The 16981-nt window shown below is 32.6% G+C and overlaps 1 protein-coding gene across 2 annotated transcripts in view; it reads right to left on the reverse strand.

Annotated features, from left to right (window-relative positions):
* Positions 1–16981, reverse strand: part of LOC118196615 (uncharacterized) — a 96055-nt gene that overhangs the window by 63627 nt on the left and 15447 nt on the right. The window contains exons 1-3 of one of the 2 annotated variants that reach the window (XM_035368084.2): positions 11915–12069; positions 8943–9050; positions 1109–1281 (exon numbers count right to left, since the gene is read on the reverse strand). In XM_035368084.2, the coding sequence (XP_035223975.2) occupies positions 1109–1281; positions 8943–9050; positions 11915–11955 (322 nt within the window). In that variant the 5' untranslated portion in view covers positions 11956–12069. Of the gene's footprint in view, positions 1–1108; positions 1282–8942; positions 9051–11914; positions 12070–16981 lie in introns of those variants that run through there. The other variant, XM_085816915.1, reaches the window with a different exon arrangement.

The raw sequence follows: 16981 nt of genomic DNA on the forward strand, positions 1-16981 counted from the left end.
ATGCGTAAACACATTACAAAAAAAAAAAGTTTGTGGCTTTGAGGTCCGGATTATAGATCATTCTGGATAATGGATGTCCGGATTACGGACTTTGTACTATATACGATTCAACGTAGGTATTAAAAAATAAATAAAAACAACCAGCCCTTTCTTTGAAACTTAAGACAACCAGCCACATATACTTTAAACAAAACCTATTTTAATACTTAATTGTCAGCAATAATTTCATTAAGACATTGTTTTATTATTATTTATTTAGTGTCTCCCCTAAAGAAGTAAATTCTTATTGATCATTTTAATGAAATCAACATTTTACATCACACAAAACTTTAATCTCTAAAAGTACACTGAACTCCTGATTATCTACATGTGGATTATCTGTGTAAAATACTCTCAACGCAATGAATCTTATTGTTAAGGCATGGATAGAAGTCCAAATCTTAGTACTATACCTAAAAAACTATGTCAGATATTACAAAAGAATATTCTGCTGATGAAAAGATAATAGAACTGTGCCTTACTGAAATTAATTCTACGTCAAGAATTTTCATAATGCAACTTAAAGGAATGGAAAAGTGACTACACAAACATAAGATAGGAAAGAAGGAGTTTATCACATATAGATAATAAACATGCAGTGGGAAGAAAATAAAAATGAAAAAGATAAAGGATGAATCATGATGGAGCAATGGAACAGACTGACAAGCCATTAAACTATATAAATTAAAATTTAATGATGTCTCAATTTAGGTGCATTTGATGTAACTAACCCAAAAAAAGAAAAATGATTAAAACATAACCAAATAAAACTGAAAAAAATCTATTTAACTTTCATTATTTTTATTAAACTTCATCTAAAACAATATAATATGGGTTATTCATTTAAAATACTTGAATATTTATTTTTTTACCAAAAATATGGCCTTTTCATATTAACTAAATTTTCTCTACATCAGGTGGCACAAACAATTGGAAGTTCAGTATAATTAAGAACCATAAATAGCATAAAAGAGAAAAAAAATTATTTTGCTTAAAATCCAGATTTTTGAAGCAACATCTTTATTTGCCTTCCATAAAAATTAATTTTCTAGAAAAAATAAAACAGTACCTGTTTTGCTAAATTTTCTAGGTTTAGCACGTAAATGTAAAAAGTGTTTTTTCAGAGTGCAGAAGTCAGAATCAACAAAATGGGCAGAGCATACACGACATTTTTTATAAAGGTCACTTGGCGACATATCTAACAAGAATCTTTTACCACATGCAATAGCCCATTCTTTTGATCTGTAAATGCAAAACAATAATTAATAAATAAACAAAATTTTTAATTAAATCTAATCAGAAATATCATTACCATTATTACTACACTAATATTTTCACAATGAATCTTGGAAAAATAGGAAATAATTGCTATTTGCATACAAAATCTTTCAAACAGTTGTTGCCAATCTATGACACATAAATTTGTGAAATGTAATTTAAGAAAAATGTCGAGAGGCAGCTTAATGTGATCGTGATCAATGTTATCATATGGATATTCTCATAAATTTGTCGAAATTGTATATGAAAACTGTGATCAACAATTCCGCTAATATAATCAAATTATTATAGAATAATTTTTTTAAGCTAAAGTGGTTGAATGAAAGATTAATTCACCAAAAAAGGTCAAAATTGATTATAAAATTTGCCAAGTGATGAAGAAATGTCACCAAGTGAATAGTTTCAAGTACTGCCAAGGAGTTAAATTCACCAAACAGCTTGGTTTCAATTTCAGTCAACCATAAAATTACACAAAAAAGCAACCTTAGTTTGATTAAAGATTTTGAATAACTCTATGAATTTTTAGGGTTATCAGATGCAAATCTTTCTTTTTCAAGGGGAGGGGGGGAATCTGAAAGGATTTTTAAACTGCCCGAAAGGGTTTATTAAGGTTTTTTATGCTCTTGCTCAGCTCACAGTCTACCAGTATGCTGTTAACTTACTCCTATTTATCCTTTTTTTTGCTTTTTATCTTTATTACTAAGCATCATTTTCTTCACACTTATACCATATACAATTCAACAGTAAAATTACAAAAATTTTAAAAGCACTATATCAGTATATGCTTAGAATTCCTGGAGCAGCATTAAGTGTTGAGATATATTTTTCAGTCTTTTCTCAGTTCCTCATTTCAATGTTCAGTTTTCTAAGATAGCTTTACAAAACATTTTTTGTCTTTTTACTTCCTTGTACAAAGTAAAGTTATTGTAATGATGAAAAATTCCGGGTGTCATATTTAATAAAACATAATCCACTTTGACGGCTAAAGAAGTCTTTTCCCCCAAATGAATCATAAAACTGATTTAAAATGGATTCAGAAGAAATTTTTTGTGACGTACATATGTATCTCGTATGGAAGTCACGTGATGTACACATTAGATTTTTATTATTAAAGTTTTATGTGTTTATATTATTTATTAAATATCATATTCTTGTCACATGCAGCAGATAAATGCTGATTCAACAGAAAATCACAAAATATTTCAAAAAGCATATGCAAAATACCATTTTGAGACTAAAGTTCTTTTGGGTTCAAAATATAAATAAATATAAATAAAAATTAAAATTAAAATAAACATATCTGTAGCAAATTAAGGTTGCTCCTTTGCTTACATTAAAATTTTAAATTGGCATGTTCTCTTCCAATAAGGGATGCCTATTGAATACTGTGATTAGGGGTACACATTGATCAAATAATTTCCAGAAATGTTATGAACAATTCACGTTTGCATTAAAGACATTATGAACAGTTCATAAACAAACTCCTGTATTTTTCTAGTTAAAATGTTGTGAAAATACTTATTTATGATTCTTGATATTTTTTTATTAAATTCATATATTGCTTTCCCATTTTGATGCAGATTTTTTTTTCTCATCATTTAATGTTATCAAAAATAGCTGTGGACAAACATGATCATATTAAGCGGCACCTCCTGTACTTCAAAATGCTGTAATATTAACTTTTAACAGCACAACTTTCTTTTCAGTTTTTGTCCACATAATAATTTTTTATAGTTAGTGCTGTGTATTCTACTCCTTAGAAAATTACATTGAGTGGATAATTATCAATGATTTTTTAATCACCAGTTCAAAAATTTCTTCTATTTTAATTACTTTGGAAACTCATATTCTTAAAAATAATTACAACAATAATGAATATCTATTTATTATATTATCTCAGAATACTCATATTTTTAGGGAATTAGTGAATAAACAGTTTTAAGATTAAGCATTTGAATCTTTTCAATAAAGTTTTTTTAATAAGACATGCAAAATCAATATTTCTCTCAGCATCAGAAATATACATACATTATAATCTCTTATACTGAAATATATGAAAATAATTTTCATATATGAAATAATTTTCATATATGGCATCCTAATTTGAGTTCTGTATGTTGCTGATTTTCATGTTTTCCTTGTCACTTGTTTATTGTTGGGTTTTGGTTGCTGCTCAAAATGCTATTTTTCAGTAAGTCTGATTTTCATACAAGATACTCACGTTGCATTACATTAAAAAATTGGAATCTTCCATCTAAAGAAATACATTCAATTCCTTTCTTTCAGTTAAGAGACATTTTTCAAGAACAATTTCATAAGAATCATTCAAATGCAGTTATACATTTCTTCCAAGCAGCATTTTAAAGTTAAATTGAGGACTTTGAATTGAGACGTGAAAGTTCTCGTATTTCTTTTCTGAAGGTATGGAGATTACTGCTATATATAAAAGCTGATGATTATTAAATGGTGTGAAAACTGTTAGATACACCTGAGAAACCTGCAATCAACTGAAATCAAGCTACACTATTGTCATATGCTCGGAATAAAAAAAAAAAAAAAAAAAAAAAAAAAAAAACAATGGAGGCCTTAACAAATTACAAAATAAACAAAAATCTTTTCTCAAAAGAAAAAATGTGGAGCAAATTTGTTTATGGTATTTGCAGGAAACATGCTTCTTTATACATGTCCTACACAGAAATGTTAAAACACACAAGGAAACCTTAACATTATTATGGTTGCAGCTTACTATGGGAAGGTAACTAAACCACTAACCAGCTAACTAAAACATTACCATGGGAAGTGTCCAGGTCAGCTCTCCAATCTCCAACAAAGCAGCAAAAATGATGTCAGCTATACTGATTTAACACATTGACTGCCAACCATGAAATAACTGCTGATTGGCAGTCAGTTGATGGAAGTTCACAAGTTATCTTGTTTTCGTAGAATAACTTTCGGTGCATGCATAAGAGCAAATGCATAAGAATTTTATGGGTTGGGATATCTGTTGCAATCAAAGTGTTAAAGATGCATTAGTAACAAGAAGGCACCACAAAAAAAATTCATTTACTTTTTATACAAGATTTTCAAAATATCATAAAATGAAACTAAACAATGCCATAAATTTCAATTCTAATATGCTTTAAGGCATTGTTCTATGAATAAAGGAGTTTTTTTATTTACAATCCGGACAAACCTATCACGCATCTCGACATCTCTTTTGGTGGGTGCCACACAGCCTTTGCTGGTCATGATCTTTTTTTCTACAGGGGAGGTACATTCTCCAAATAGAGAAATTCAGTCTGTTTTTTGTTCTTCACAGCCTTTTACTATTTTATTTCTAATTAATAGTATTTAATTCTGTACAATACATTAAATAAAACATGCTGGCATCCAGAGTGGAGTCCTTCAAAATAGGCTTGGGAGTCAAGATATTGAATGATAAGGAGATGACAAAAAATGCTGTGAGACAAATTTCCTAGAGTTGACTCTTTTGAGCACAACCTATGCAAATTGTTGGATTTTAGGATGATTTAGATTACGACAAAGCATTCAATGTCTATTTACCTAAGGCGGAAGTATCCAAATCAAGGCGCAAGAAGAGAGTGCAAAGTGAAAAAGAAATAAAGAACCCACTGTGATGATATGTTTTATTGCTGCAATCGAAGTGCGAGTCTGGTTTTCAATATGGATGGATGAGCTATCTGACACTCTGAGTTGGAGCACAAAATAAAACTCATTTGAGTGAAGTGGTGGTTCCATTTTTTTTTTTTTTTTGGACTTATGCACAATGTGATTATCTCTATTTTGGTATATTATTTGTGTTTATATGCATAATCAAGATGAGGATATCCAAATTATTGTTTCCAGCTTTTCTCATTTTCAAGCTGCAACAAATACCAGTGATGTTGTATTTTCAAGTGCTTCAAGAGATCATTAAAGTGGTGCGGTGTTATCAAATCCTATTTCAAGCTGTGTGTGGAATTGTTCTCTATATTTTGTTATATTTTTCATGCAATTATGGCATGCTAAGTGAACATGTAGCTGAAAAATCAGTTTAGTGTTTCAACATACTGTTTATATGGCTGCCATAGTGAATAATATTTTCACTGCTGTTCAATTTTTAACACTGGAAGTTTATGATTTTTTGAACTTTTAAAAATTATATTTACACGGAAACAAAAATGCCTTGGGTTATTCATGTCATCATTATTTGGCAGCACATACATTTGTGAACAACTGTTTTCAAGTGTAAACCACATTAAGAGTAAAATCAGAACTAAGCATAAGCACTTTGAAATCTCCCTGGGAATTGCAACTGTTTCAACTGAACCAAAAACTGATGCATCAGCACCAAAATTCTCCCGAGACAAGTCCATTTTTTCCACACTCTAGCCGGTCGACTTTCTGTTGATGGACAACACTCCTGTATATGAAGTATCCAACATAAAGCAGATAAAGACACTGAATACATTAAATGATCTGCATTTTCCCTGGGGATACACTAAGAAGACTTACTGATCAGATAGAAAGATTCCTCTAAACTCTGAGAAATGAGCGATATATGATCTCCCAAGTTCTCCTCAACAGTTTAATGAACATCATGCAAAACAGATGTCACATATGCATCAGCGTCCAAGGATGTTATACTTTATATTTAAAGAGTCATATATGCCTTTAATTTGATCAGAATGAGCATCTTTTGTAATTGTTGAAAAAAAACTGTAAAAGCATCTTTTTTTTTTTTTTTTTTTTTTCTTTTGCTCGTGGCATTAATGTGGGAATTTTTTTCTTTTGATTGTGGCTTCCATGTTGCAATATCTATTCCATTTTGCACAATAACATTACTTCAGCAGATCTCTGTCAATCATGCTCTAGGACTCATTTCCTTAAACAATGTCTATTACAGTCAAAAGTCTTTAATCCGGACTCGTCGGGACTTTGGCAATTCCGGATTATCGATTTTTCCAGATTATAGATCATCAATTTAAATCTGGTAAGATGGCATGCAGAATTTATACAATTAAAAACATGAAACCGTAATTTATGAAATAAAGAGCAATTATGACCTAAAGGGTATCAAAATTTACAAAAATAAAAAGCTTAATATTTATTTGTTTACTTTATTAAACATTTCTTTCAATGTAAGTTGTTTAAGTTTTTAATGTAAGTTGTTTAAGTTTCGTTTTGTGTGCTAATACTTTCTCTTTAATTCTATAAATAGACATAATTTCTTGTTCAGTTACAAAGTCCCGCTGTTCAAGTCCTATAATTGCTGTGGCGAAAATACCGACTAATTTGTCAATCGAAATTTTTTCGTTTTCAATAACCTCTCTGTCACTTTCTTCACTATTGGAAGAGGTATATCAAAACATGCTTTCACTTTGTGGATGCTTTGGCAGCCCCAGAATCGGAAACTCTTTTTGACATAATCGAAAGTTCAAGCTTACTTTTTATAAAATTGCTCTAACAGTCTGCAAAAAATAATAAGCCGGATCAATTAGAAGATTAAGGAACAATGCAATCTGCAGCATTATCTGAAATAAATAATTAAATAATTTTAGCCTAGCTTATACCGTTCGTTACACATTAAACGCACATGCGTAAACGTATTATGTGCATGCGTAAATGCATATGCGCATGCGTAAAGGTATCATGCCTATGCATAAACGCATATGTGCATGCGCAGAAATATTGTAGCTTTGAGGTCCGGATTAAAGACTTTTGACTGTATAAGTAATGACAAAAAAAAAAAAAAAAAAAAAAAGTTCTTAGAAATTGCCAAGCAGTGTAATTGAAATTCAGTTTATTTTGTTATTCTTAATTAACCACATTCAATACAAATTCCAATACCAAATTTTATATTTTTAAATTCAACAATATTCAAATATGTTAAATTTTGTGTTATTCTTAAATCATAAAATTTAACATAAATTCAAATTGCATAAAGTGAAACCAATTTTAATGCATTTTTTAACAGTAAAAACTGGAGTAATCTATCCTCTTTACACATAAGTACTGAATATTAATATATTCAACTTTTAATTAGCCAGGTACTGAAACTGAGTTATTATATTCTTCAATTAAATATATTTAACTAATGTTTTTTTATTAAGAATCAAAATATACTTGAATTAAACTTTTATTCAATACAATTCAGTAACAAAAACATATAATAAAAATAAGCTTAAATTCAGCTGAATCCCAGCTCTGAAATTATCCAGTTTTGGAATGAAATCCTAATTTCAATGACAGCATACAATTCTAAATTCAATAAGCTTGCTTTTAACTGACTTGCAATGCTAACAGAAATTATATTATTAATGCAACATTTCTTTCAGCAGGTAATAAAGCTGGGAATTGTACTAACTGCTAATTGTATGCCTCACTTTCCTTTGGAAGAGCAAAATATGTTGGAAACTTGAGACTTGATTTCCAGTGAATATGGGGAGAAAGTTCCCATGCTGAAATATAATTTATGTAGGAAAAGGAATATTTATGAATTTCATGAGCACTCTCTGAACTACCCTAACATTCAGGGGATATTACAGTCCATTACCTAGGATAGATACTTCAAGGCCATTTTACTCAAACACAGTAGACAGTTGAGAGAAAAAAATCTGAAAGCTTTCAGCTTTTATTTTATGCTCAAATGAGCACTTTTTCATTTACACACACATACATGTTTCGAGAGTATTTGGGTTAAAAATATTTAAAAGCAGCATATCTTTAGAATTTCCGATAGGCAGTCTTAGGTGCTGGAAATGAAAATGTTTCATTCCGCATGGTGTTGCCACTACTCATTTTGCAATTGCTGAATTTGTTAATCAAAAATTAGTTGAAGTTTTACAAAATAAGAAATATAAAATTTGAACTTTTGGGTGCTGATACTCAGGTGGAGAACTATGTTATTCAAAATTTGATGGCTCTATGTGCCATTGTTTTTTTCACATACATAGATTCATGCAGATTCTTCAGCATTTAATTTCTTTAATACATGGCAATAATAGTTGATGCAAGAATTTGAAAAGTGATTCGATGCAAAATGCTGTTTCAAGACTAATAAATAGCCTTTCTAGGCTAAAATGAAAAGAAATGAAAAAGATCAAGGTCCTCTGATTTGCTAAAATCTCCTAATTCCCTTTGGGCTGTGATGATGATATATTCAATCGTCATGAAGGGAGGGCCTTGAAGTGTGTCTACTCTAGAGTAATAGACTATAGCTATACCACCTGAGCAAAAAGATACATGAATTAGAAGCTAATATGAGAAGCAGTTTTATCTGTTTGTGAATAATTTCACTCGAAACTGTATCTATCCTTTTTAACCCTCCATGCCATGCCTTTTCACTATTTAATTTATTCACCTTTCATTCAATTTTTTGCAACAGATTATTTCAATCTATTTGCATTGTTATTTATCTCTTTATATTTTCATTTAATTTTCAATATTGATAATTAAATATCTTATTATCATTTCACTTATTTTTTCCTGCCATTCTTGACAGGAACAACTTATACAAGGTTGACAACATAATTTCCGGATGAATGAAAGTTAAAAAATATAAACATATTACTATTTACACTAATCCTAATATATTTTAAGAAAATTAAAAATTAGTCTGTTACCTTTCAGGATCTTTAGGAAATCGGAAGAATTTCCTCTCAGGAAAATACCAAGAATTAGCATTGCATGCAACACATCGAACATAAGATTTTGGAGAAGAATTTTTCAACCTAAGAAATTAAATAATATCAATGAAGAAGTTGAATTTAAAAATGCAATAACAATAACAATAAATAAAATATAACAATAAAAGCACAGATATTTAACATATATCTACAAGTAAATTGTCCATCCTCTTGCCACACACACACACACACACACACAAAAAAAAAAAAAAAAAAAAAAAAAGCTAACTATAGCGGCTAATCTTTGGAATATAGTAACAGGTAGTTTGGCGACATTTTGGTAAGGCGATAAAGGTTACTAGCTAGGACTTTAGCAGTGTACAGGGATAAAGTCAAGAGTGTGCGCAATGCCATCTTTGTGCAATTCTGGGATGTATTTTTAAGTGAAAATAGGTCGACGTGTACATGGATACCGTGTATGTCCAATTCTTAAAAACGCGGCAAGCAGTGGGCGATTATGGATGACTTTCTCCCAATTTCGCACCTAATCATCATCATGATTAAGCACTTTTGTTTTATAAAAGTTCTAGCATAAGTGTAATTCGGCTAGCAGATTGTTGGAAAAAAATTTTGAGTAAAAAAAAACATGCCTTTACTTTGTGAAAACAAAATGGGGACCAAAAAAAAAACAAAAAACTAGCAGGTTGCTGTAGCAGGGTTGGTTGCCAAATTTTCTCCAAAAAATCGCCAAGTTACCATAATCCAAAGATTAACCACTATAGCAATAAAATTATATGTGTAATTTATTACAATAAAAATTTGACAGCTATTTTCTAAGAAAGGTAGGAGGAAGAGTTCATAAAAGCCTTTCTAGGAATGAGGTTAATTATATCTTATCTTTAGAAATATTACCCCTGCCAAAAAAGGCAGCACTTTTCCTCCTCTTCTGAATTTAATAGGAAATTTAATTTTAGCAAGATTGACCTCTCTATATCTAATGAATGGCTAGGGATTTAATGCAAACTGAATCATCTTTGTATGTGATTGCAATATGCATTGCCTACAAGTACTATCACATAACATAACACTGAAAAATTTTATTCCACTATGTAATCTCTATTGGACAGGAACACTATAGAGTTGTTCAATTTGGCAAAATACACAAAGGTTGTTTTAGCCAGATTCAGGGGCATAGCTAGAGGGGGGCATCTGTCCCCGGGTGCAGAATCCAAGGGGCGCCAAACTGATGTTACGACATTTTAGAATTAAATGTTTTCCATCCTTGGCAAGTAGTAGGGGGCACGAAATCTTCAGCTGTCCCTGGGTGCTGAAAACCCTAGCTACGACTCTGGCCAGATTCTATCAGACTGAAAGTTCTTATGGGTATGGAATTCAGGGGCTCATTTCCATCCTTTCCATAATCAATTTTACCAAAAGTTTTTTGGGTGCAATGGATTTGATACTCACCATTTTGCAAAGATACTAGTGCTGTAAACATCCATACCTTATCAGAGACTAAATTCAGTACTGTTCTGTTATCAGGACCAGACCTAGAAATTTATATACATATGCATGTATACATGTATGAACAGATGCACGTGTTCATGTATGCATGCATAAATATGTAAGTACAAATATATGTATACTTAAACACATATATCCATATACACATGCCTACATTCATACATTTCTGAATCTGATTCCGATAACAGAACAGTACCCTAAATTCATGACGAATCCTATGACTCCCAGTCCTCATTAACCATTATATCAACTAGGTGATGACAGAGCCATTCAGGGCCAGCTCTACAGCCCATGCAACCTGTGCAGCCACACCAATGGGCAGCACGACTAGGGGAGACAAAATATTTACAATTTAGGAAGGAACTAGGGGCAGAATATCGTAGTCACAGAGTTTGCACCATGTGGCAAAAAGTCTAGCAATAGTCTTGGTGCCAGTAGCAGAGCTAGTGTAACCAGAGAGCATAGCAAAAGTTTTAGAATTTAACGAGATACAGGCAGCAGAGTTTAGGAACTGCAAAGATAGCGTTGGGTAAGTCGGGCCTGGGTGATTGGGATCATGGAAAAGAACACTAGAATAACCTAAGAAAAGAAATGCCTTTGTAAAGGACTTTCAAAGGAAATTGGCTCATATTCATATCACACATGGAATAAACTATGAAAATGCCCATGCAACCAGCTCATTCAGTGGGATTTGAAATCACGTCATAATACAGTAGTCAGCAGCCATATCTACTTTGCAGTTAGTACATTCAACTAGGTCATCTTTAGACACATTGGCAAATATTATTTATAACCAAAATATATCAGCATATTCCGTTTTGATGCTAAGAAAACAATGCAGTCTGCAATATAAATTAGTATGCAACTGATAATGCTCAATGGAGGTATCAACCTAGATACTGTTGAAACTTGCAGAGTGCTGAGATAACTTACTGCATGCAGATCCTAGTTACTATCTAAACCTACAAAGTGCAGACCTAAGGGCCCAGGATCGAAGAGATCCCAAAATCATTCTATAACTCATCCAACTCTATTTTTACATCATGACACAAAAAAGTCAGCACTGGGGGCTCCTGAAGAACTTCTGTGGCCTAGAGTTTCAGGCTGTCTTAACAAGTCTGATTGCACATGCTTACATAAAGTCAAATGTACACATTGAGCAATAAGCACTTTTAATTCAGTTAACGTTCGCAGGAATTTATATATGCAGCAAATTTAAAGACCAATATCTGATGTGTAATTGATATAGTTTAGCAACAATCTTGGACATAGATATACTTTTCTTTAATATGCTGAATTATAAAAACGTCTGATACGTTAAGTTCGATTTAAAAATAAAAACGTTTAACAGTAATTAAATTTCTTTTTCTTACAAATTGTTACATTTCTGGATATTTGAACCTATTTTTAATATTCAAACAGAAAGAATTAAGGTTCTAACTCACCATTCGCGTTCACGACGGGTGGGATTATCTTCATTAATCATCTTGGTAAATACAACTTAACATGAAACAATTTCAAAAGATTTCAAACTTGCCATAAATGATAAAACGTGACTCAAAATGGCGGTCCTAAGCAGCTGGTAATCGGCAAAGGCAAAAAAAAAAAAAGTCACCGCTTGCACATGCGCGAGACCTTATCTTACTCTTCAAGAAATAGCTCCCGTAAGCTTGTTTTTCGGCAACATTTTTCCAACCGAATTCCCACATGAGCAAATGACCAATTTAAATTCTGATTTTGCGTCTGCACGACCAAAAGTTTGTTCAGGACAATTTTTCTCTGTTATGTCGTCGAGGCTTTAGTTCATATTAGTTCTTTAATTTAGATGAGGACGGGTCTAACTAAAAAACTAATTTTTTAATTAAAAATGTTTATTTAGGCAGTAAGAGATCGGGGGAAGTACATACGCAAAATTTACGAAAATTTCTTTCTGCTGCAACATTACATTACAAGGATTTTTCACGAGTGCTTTTGATACGGAAAAGTTCTCTTTTTGGGAGAAGTTTATCTGTATATATTTTCTACTAGTAATTCAATTAATTCGAATGTATTCTATTTCCAGAAGAATTGTTTGGGATTATGCTTAGTGAACTTAAGCGTAAACCAGATAATGACATGGACAGTGGCAGCAATAAAGAGAGGAAAACAAATGGAAACTTTTATAGCGCGGATACAACCGCTATTGACAAAGTCAAAATAGCTTTTAAAAATGGCACAAAAGAGGTTAAAAATTGTTCTGAAAGGAATTGAATCTGGTATCCCGGTTGGTAAATTGTTCAAAAAAGGTTCTATTCTAAATGAAATTACTGATAAAGAAGATAATATTTATATCACGAGAGAAAAAAAAATCATTATTTCCATGAAAAGAATCAGAACTATAGAAAAATTCTGTAAATTAAAATCCTGGAAGGTGTCGGAGCAAAGGCCTCAATAATTGAAGACACGTACACAACTAAACATGTAGTTAAAAATGTTGATACTCAACTTAGTTTAGAAGACATAGCAGCTGGCCTAGAAGAAAGTGAAATTAAATTTTCGTGTATTATAAGATTCACTAAGCCAAGGTCGGACGAAAAGGTGCCAATAATTCTGATTAAGGAACTTGGTTCCTGCTGTCGGTCTGATATCAAAATAGGTCGAATAAATTTTGCGGTAAACAAATATATTGAAAATACCATAATATGCTACAAGTGCTGTAATATAGGCCACAAGTCGAAACTCTGCAAAAGCAAAGCGAGATGTGCGAACTGTGATAAAAATGACTGCAACGACCCATGTAAAAATAATACCAGTTGCTTTAGATTTGGAGGTGAGCATAACGCTTTAGACAAATCTTGCCCAAAAATAAATATCAAAAAAGGGGAAGTGAACGGTCAGAAGCGTGAATCTTCATCGAAGAAACCACTTCAGACTTCCAGTTATTTTTCCTGGGCAGAAGCTGTCCAGAAAGAGGAAGAACAAAAATCTACTAACACCAACACAAATATATATACTAAAGGCTCTGTATCGTCAGAAGCCAGGGGAAATGTTTTAAGTAAGATATTCGCAAGATTAGAAAATCTCGAAAGTAAAACTGATTCTCTTTAGGTAGATAATTTAAATCTTAAGGAAGTTAATAACAAACTTAAAACTGAAAATACGCAACTTAGAAGCCTGTATGAAAACTCCCTAAAACAGATCTAAAAATACAAGGAGGATCTTAAAAAGACCTGCCTAGCATATGAAAATCTTCAAACAGAACATCTAAATTTGAATATTATTCATCAGGCTAGTCCGCTGATATCTTGGAATATTGTGCCAGACACGCTTCAAGAAGAGGAAATTCCTCGAATTGATGATGATACTTTCTAATTTCATGTGTTTTATATTTAGTTGGAATTGTCGAGGTTTCGAGGCGAATTTAAGTTTCTTGTCTTCTTTTGTTTTTTGGTTAAAACCTTCTGTTGTGTGTCTCCAGGAGACCTGGAGTAGGAACCCTAGGGTTCCTTTTCTTTCTGGCTACAATAGTTTTTTAAAAGAAAGAAATTTTCCCAGTAAAGGCGGTGGCCTTGCCATTTTGGTGTTAAAAAATCTACCTGTTTCCAAACTTCCAGATACTGGAATTAAATCTGACATGGAAGTTCTAAGTATCAAAGTGCATGCTTACGGTAAAACATTTACCATTGTAAATTGCTATAGGCCTTCCGGAAGATTTAAACCAGAAGACTCAGTGATATTGGATTCCTTTAAGGATCCTCTCACGATCTTGGTTGACGATTTTAACGCCTGCCATAGAAATTTTGGAGATAGTATTACATCGCCCACCGGTCAAAAGCTTATGAATTGGCTAATTGACTCTAAGAACTCTAATATGATCATTCTAAATAATAAGAAATCTACTCATATTTGTCGTGGCCAAGAATGAGGAATCCTCGACCTTTATATGGTAAATGTCAATATCGCGTCCAGACTGTCGTTCCAGAGACTTGATGATACGGGTCAAAGTGATCATTTTCCTGTGTATCTTAATTTTAATCATAGTTTTAAGAAGAGATCTGGAAAAATTAAAAGCTATACAAATTGGCGAGATGTCAGTATATCACTGTCACGCTTGCCTGTTTGCCGCGCTGGTAATATGGAAGATAAAGTTAATGCTTATACCTCTGTAATTAACAGCGCTATCAAGATACACTCCAGAGAAATCACCTACAAGGTCGAGCCAAAAAACCCATGGTTCAGTTTGGAGTGCGCCAAATTCAAACATCTTAGAGATAAGTTGAAAAGGAGGGCACTAAGATCACTTAATCTAAGCGACTGGGTGGAGTATAAGGGTGCAAACGCTAAATACAAAAGAGAGGTAATAAAAGCAAAACGTAAATACTGGACAAAGATTTCCTATGAATCCAATTCTTGCAAGCAAGTCTTTAAAAATGTAAAAAACCTTAAAAAATATCTATTGGTCTCTTCCTTGGAGGTAAATTTTGTGATCACTCACTCCAACGCAGGTGTATTAGACAAGCCTGCTCAGGCGGATATTTTCGCAGAGTATTACAGCGCCAAAGACAATACTACCCAGTCGGCTCCTATCAACTTTCCTCCGGCTAAAATTGAGCCAATTTCCGCCAAAGAATTAATGTACGCACTAAGTAGGAAAAACTCCTCCCCGGGTCCCGATGGAATTACTTCCAAAAGTCTGAGAGTCGCTTCTGAGACAGCCTTGCGGCAGTAGAAGCTATTGCCTCCTTCGAAGACTCAAATAACAACATAATCGAGAATATTCGATATGAAATTTACAAAAACATGCCAAATAGTAAGATTATAATTTGTTGGATACCTGGTCACAAAGGCATCGAGAGCAACGAAAGGGCAGATTTTTTGGCTAAACAGGCGGTAAATTCACGCAATACTCCAATCCTCCCTATATATACATGGCAGGATATCAAAAACGAAATTAGGGAAGACAGGGAGGGGGAAATTGATACCATTTGGCAGAATACCAAGTATTATTGTTATTTTTAAAATGTTTTAAATACCAAATACTTGAATATTAATTGGCCCGACTCAAGGAAAATGGAATGTAAAATTAACAAAATCCTCACGAACTACCTTAAATTCAAGTTAAAACTTTCAAGTACTCCTTTATGCGTAAATTGCAAAGTACGAGATGATTTTGAGCACAGATTGAATGAGTGTAAAAAATACAATCATCTAAGGAACTATATCGCCAAATTCTGAGATTAAGAAAGCATTCAATACGTCCTTCCTGCAGAATTGGTTAACAATTCCAATCTATGAATTCCGAAGTTGGGTCGTTTACTCGCCAGCTTCTTCTAACTTACCGAGCCTCACGGACTGGAGGAAACTGCGTTCGCCAAAGTCCTCACCTCCTTTCTTCTTGCTCAAGAGCAAGATTGCTACAGATTGCTACAGATTACATTACAAAATTCGGTTTCAAAAAGTTTAAATACAAACTGCATTTATATGGTGTGGGGGATGTTAAGTAATTCCACCATAAAAATCACATGAGTTTATTTTAAATTAAACTACTACGAAATAAATTATTTCAAATAATTTTAATTTATATTACTATCATCTTCAGTGATCAATTTGTAATGTTCATTTTTAATTTATTCATTGATAGGCATAGCTCTAAATCATATTAACTAATGCTTTCTCTACAGAATTCAGGTATGCATATGATATAAAATAATAAATAAGACAAAATTAGTTATCTTTATAGTAGGAATATCATAGGTGTTGTAATTTTAGGTGCACTGCTAAATATAATTTCCATAGAGCCCAAGCAACGAGCTTCTATAAATCTTCACAACATTTAATTGAAAAGATAGTGCAAGAATAATATTTCAGTACTTATCTCAGTTTCGATCAGCATATAAAAAAATGTCTTGATCCAAAAAGTTCCGTCTGTTTGGTATAGAGTAATTAACTAATAGCAAAGCATACTAGGGGTATCAGCCCTAAGAGAACAGATGCCTTCATGGAGGATTCTGAAAGGAAATTGGCTCCAATTTATGCTACATATGGAGAAACTACAAAAATGCTCATGCGGCCAGCCCATTCTCCAAATTTTGAACCCAGATCGAACTACCAATGTGGAATGTGTATACCAGCCACTTTTTCTTAGAAAGTCCTCCACAAAGGCATCTATCCCCTTAGGCAAATACGCCTCGACTGTTTTGCAATAATCAAATATATCAAAAAATGAGGCCGCCAATGAACTGGCTAAAAAGGCAAGAAATCTCAACAACTCAATTCGCGTCACTCTTGAAGATGCTAGTGCCATTGACGCATATAGACTGAAAGATAAATCTATTGAGAAAGATCATCATATATGTGAGATTGATGCAAACAGAGAAAATCAGAAGATCGTTACTAGACTGAGAAACTGCCATCTTAGAGGAATGAAAATTAATGAAGATGGTACCAGATCGTATAGAACTTGTAGAAACTGCCTCGAAACGGAGCTTTCTCTAGAACGCATATTCAGCTATCAGGCAATACTTGCAGCTCTG

Source organism: Stegodyphus dumicola, chromosome 1 (genome assembly GCF_044657685.1).
Source record: "Stegodyphus dumicola isolate Sdum_Otavi_A_Nest chromosome 1, ASM4465768v1".
In the NCBI taxonomy this organism is placed as follows: domain Eukaryota; kingdom Metazoa; phylum Arthropoda; class Arachnida; order Araneae; family Eresidae; genus Stegodyphus; species Stegodyphus dumicola.